The sequence below is a fragment of the Anoplophora glabripennis genome, unplaced genomic scaffold, assembly GCF_000390285.2.
Source record: "Anoplophora glabripennis isolate ALB-LARVAE unplaced genomic scaffold, Agla_2.0 scaffold2838, whole genome shotgun sequence".
In the NCBI taxonomy this organism is placed as follows: domain Eukaryota; kingdom Metazoa; phylum Arthropoda; class Insecta; order Coleoptera; family Cerambycidae; genus Anoplophora; species Anoplophora glabripennis.
Genome location: NW_019418921.1, coordinates 1 through 4,521, shown reverse-complemented (window position 1 = coordinate 4,521; position 4,521 = coordinate 1). Strand labels below are relative to the sequence as shown.

The 4,521-nt window shown below is 34.1% G+C and overlaps 1 protein-coding gene across 1 annotated transcript; it reads right to left on the bottom strand.

Annotated features, from left to right (window-relative positions):
* Nucleotides 1-443: 443 nt before the first annotated feature.
* Nucleotides 444-2,436, bottom strand: LOC111692712 (fatty acyl-CoA reductase wat-like). Its single transcript, XM_023456808.1, has 3 exons — nt 2,205-2,436; nt 1,772-2,020; nt 444-512 (listed from the first exon to the last, which is right to left on the bottom strand). The coding sequence occupies exons 1-3, from the start codon at nt 2,406-2,408 to the stop codon at nt 444-446; spliced, it is 522 nt and encodes a 173-aa protein (XP_023312576.1). The 5' UTR covers nt 2,409-2,436.
* Nucleotides 2,437-4,521: the final 2,085 nt, after the last annotated feature.

Sequence of the window (4,521 nt, the reverse complement as noted above, 5' to 3'; positions counted from 1 at the left end):
ATTTCTGTAGTTCTCGATTGCAGGAAGAAAAAAATTGTTCAACATATTGACGTAACGATCAGAGTTCACTGTTACAACGTTCCCAGCTTGGTTCTCAAAAAAATAAGGGCCGATTATCCCTAACGAAGAAACCGCACACCACACGGTTACTTTCTCTGAATGTAGGGGTCTTTCGTGTAATTCTTGAGGGTTATTGTCTGACCAATACCGAAAATTTTGTTTGTTGACGAAGCCAGTAAGATGAAAGTGGGCTTCATCGCTCATCCAAAGATTATGCAGTACGTTATCGTTTTCATTGATATGCTCTAACGTTTGTTCACAAAACCTTAATCGAGTAGCGTAATCTCGAACGTTGAGAGATTGCACAATCTGAATTTTATATGGATGGTGGTGAAGGTCTTTATGCAAAATTCTTCTTGTGGTGCTGTAGGTTAGTCCGAGATTTAAGCTTCGTCGTCGAACGGATCTTCGTGGACTCTCTTCCAATGAATTACGAACCGCTTGAATATTCTCTGGCAAACTTCCCGATCTCTAGATTCACAACGTTGACGACCCAAGCCCCCCTCCCATCTACTTTATCTGCAGTGGCGTTCCCAAATCATCCCGTTTCATTGACTCACCCAGTATTTACTAAATAATGCATTTTTGATGTGAGTTGATTTGCCATCGTATACGTATTTATGAGTATAGGTATTTACTGTATAAAATGTACATAAAAAAAAGTACGAGAAAGTTAACTTTCTCAACCTAGTCCGATAATTATTTATCTTTAAACTTCCTTTAATTATCAACTTTATTTTCTTATTGTATCAAAGGTAAGTTGATTTGATTGAATATTTACAAATTAATATTATTCTAATTGTTTATAAGTATATAAATTCGACCAATGTTTAAACAAGCTCCAGAGCTCTCCTAATTGACGGATTCGAATTTTTCTAAAAGCGTTTGAAAGCTTGAGAGCCCTTCTATATGTGATTAAATTTTCAAGTATCTAAGGGCCTTGGTTATTGCTGTGCAAAATTTTGAAAATTTGCAAAATTTTTTTCAAAATCCGGATTGCAAAATTATTATACAAAATCTATCGAACCGATTTTGATGAAATTTGGTGTGATGATTCTACATAACATGAGGTTTTCTTGAGGGTCCTGTACTCAATTTAAAGACCCCAAAAAAAAATCCCTAAAAAGTAATGTATTTTAACCCCATTTTGGCGATTTTTTCGATTTTTGCAATAATAATCATGATTCATTCGATTTGTAACTACTCATATTTTGTAGAAAATTTAATTACAAACTTTTTTTCCTCTTCCATTTTCGCCTAAAATCAACTCTTGAAAAGATACATAATTATAAATAGGAAGAAAAATATGACATTTTTCGAATTTATTTAACATATTGTGCCGCCAAAAGTTAAGCCCACGTTTTTTTATACGCATAGAAAAATTTTCATTTCTAGTGATATTTGAAAACTAAAAAGCCAAAAATCTCCGTGGATATACGATTCATCCAAATATAGACTTTTTGAAACAGATACCGTCTAGATTAATAGTGTTTGTTTATTATTAAGGAAGAAAATACTCGTCAGATACGCTTTGATCCTCAAAAGATTTTATTAAATAAAAAACGATCAAGGTTGTTGATACAACTCTCACTTCATTAATTCCGGCAAATTGCAAATTCGCATCGCACCTTCCCGCAAACGCATGCTTAATTTGCTCAGACATAATTAATAACCTGTACGAAAAACGCAGCGTCACGTCAAGCATATTTACCTTAAGGTTTTCCGCTTCTTTTGCTATATTCAACAAGTCTCTTGTCGCCCTAACATTGATATTAGTGGCTTCTCTTAAGGTCGCATCCAACTTGGTATTGGCTGCGCAGTGGAAAATAAATTCGACTTCCTTGATCAACGAGGCCTTGTCCAGCTCGCTTAGACCCAAATCTGGTTTTTCGCAGTCTCCCGCGATTAGGGATACCTTCTTGAAGAACTCCGGGTCAATTCTTCGCAAGGGATCGAAGGCCTGGCGAAGAAATACTTGTTAGGAAGTAACCTGTCTTTGTTTTCGTCAATGCAGTTTAAAATTTAACCAAACTGTTTCCAGTTTTAGTTCATTTCTGGATGTCGAACTTAAAATTTGTTGAAAATTTTAGAAACGGTTTGAGCATTTCTGCAAACTTGAACGTAAATTTTTGCCTTGCACTTACTGTCCCATCGAAGATGTTGGCGCATCTAGTTTCAGCGTCGACTCCATCTTTTTCCCTGATGAGTAGATAGACGTGTTTCACATGGCACTGCCTCAAAAGTTTCTCCAATACAAGTTTCCCCACGAATCCGGTAGCCCCGGTTAGGAAAACCGTGGAATTTTTGTAAAAATGCTGAATTTCACTGAACTGAACGCTGCCTTCCATCGTCGCTCATACTCTAGTTATTCTTTTAATGAATACTCATAATGTGTTTTACTTTATGCTAAAATCTATTATATGCATAAAACGTTAATTTTATGGAAATATACTGTGTGATACACAAGGTAGCCAACGGTCAAGTTAAGTATTTATTTCTTACTTTTTTATGATAATGTGAGATAATTAAGATTATGCCATCCTGTAATATTGCCTTTGTATGTAGATGTAGAATTAAATACGTACGAAACGACCTTGTTGACGATTTGAAAGTATTCAATTTTGGAATTAATTTGTAATTCATTGGGAAACAAGGATTTTTTAGTAATATAGATTGCACAGTTTGGATAAAAATGCCATTGGTATTCATTATCTGCAGAGATTAACACCTGTGACGATTAGAAAATTAATTTTATGACTCTTGAACTCCTTAACTGACTATTAATTATAAAGAAATTGATGCAGGATTATTATCCTCTCTTTTGAGATGGGGTGTTTTACACGGTGTGCAGGAAGCAAATTTTATTCAAACGAAAATGTCGAGAAAAACTGCTTATGCAGGGGACTTGCTATTTATAAATACATGCAGAATCTATAGTTTTTAAAATCTGATTAGATCATTTTAAGCTTTTTTGGTAAAAAATGTAAATACATAATAACAGTGATAATTGATCGTATGAGAATAATATAAAAATTATATTTGTGGGTAAATATGTATGTATATATATATATATAATATATAACTAGGCACACACATACTCACTTACCCACCCATACACATACATATATATATGTTTACATAAGCAAGTAGTTAATGGAAAAATTTAAATAAATACATAAATACATGTATGAAAATCATAAACCTTTAAATAAGATCCACTTCTTATTTGTGGAAGGGCGAAATGGGCGTTGACTATTAGACGCCTTCATTATAGCCATCCTTGTCTATCACATGGATTTATATGGCTTACTTTATCGCTCTCACATAACTTCTGATAGACCATCGGTACTTTCCTACACTGTAGGTGAAAAATGGTATCGGGAATTAAAAAAAGCATTTTGAAGCCCTAAGATTCTAGTTTTTAGATCTTTCGGTCGAAATTTTTTAACGGTTATAATGCAATTCTAAGAAATAGCGCAACAAAAATTTTGTAAATTTTCTTTTTTTTCCACGGACTTGGGGAAAAATTTTCTTCAACTTGTAGTATAACAACCCTAGGTTCGATAAAAAAATAATACAAACGTAGTTGTGGCCAAACATATGTGATCGGCATAAGGAATACCTACGTTGTNAAGGTCTAAATCAAAATATTTCTGGATTCAGTTTATTCAACTTAAAGAGTATCTATTAAAAATATGTAAAGGCTAATTTTGTTATAGAATGATATTATGTTCACTTAAAATATGCTTTAACATAAAGGAGACTTTAACTAAAGGATTTTTCCGTGACAGGTACGAAATTAAGCTTCAGTAAATGACCAATAAGTTTATTTACTCGTAGAACTCTAGACCTGTACATATACAGGGTAGGAAAGTACCGATGGTCTATCTGAAGTTACGTGAGAGCGATAAAGTAAGCCATAGAAATCCATGCGATAGAGAAGGATGGCTATAATGAAGGCCTCTCATAGTCACCGCCCGTTTCGCCCTTCCACAAATAAGATCCACTTCTTATTTGTGGAAGGGCGAAATGGGCGTTGACTATTAGACGCCTTCATTATAGCCATCCTTGTCTATCACATGGATTTCTATGGCTTACTTTATCGCTCTCACGTAACTTCTGATAGACCATCGGTACTTTCCTACACTGTAGGTGAAAAATGGTATCGGGAATTAAAAAAAGCATTTTGAAGCCCTAAGACTCTAGTTTTTAGATCTTTCGGTCGAAATTTTTTAACGGTTATAATGCAATTCTAAGAAATAGCGCAACAAAAATTTTGTAAATTTTCTTTTTTTTCCACGGACTTGGGGAAAAATTTTCTTCAACTTGTAGTATAACAACCCTAGGTTCGATAAAAAAATAATACAAACGTAGTTGTGGCCAAACATATGTGATCGTCATAAGGAATACCTACGTTGTGTACATATATTTTTTTATTGACCGGAAGGCGCTGGCTACTAA

Bases quoted from the DNA above. Each gene is read 5' to 3' on its own strand.
- LOC111692712 (XM_023456808.1), bottom strand. From the start codon at position 2,408: ATGGAAGGCAGCGTTCAGTTCAGTGAAATTCAGCATTTTTACAAAAAT. The intron at 2,021-2,204 runs GTAAGTGCAAGG...TTTCTTCGCCAG, and splicing joins CCAACATCTTCGATGGGACA to GCCTTCGATCCCTTGCGAAG. The intron at 513-1,771 runs GTAAATATGCTT...GAAGTTTGCCAG, and splicing joins AAGAAGCGGAAAACCTTAAG to AGAATATTCAAGCGGTTCGT.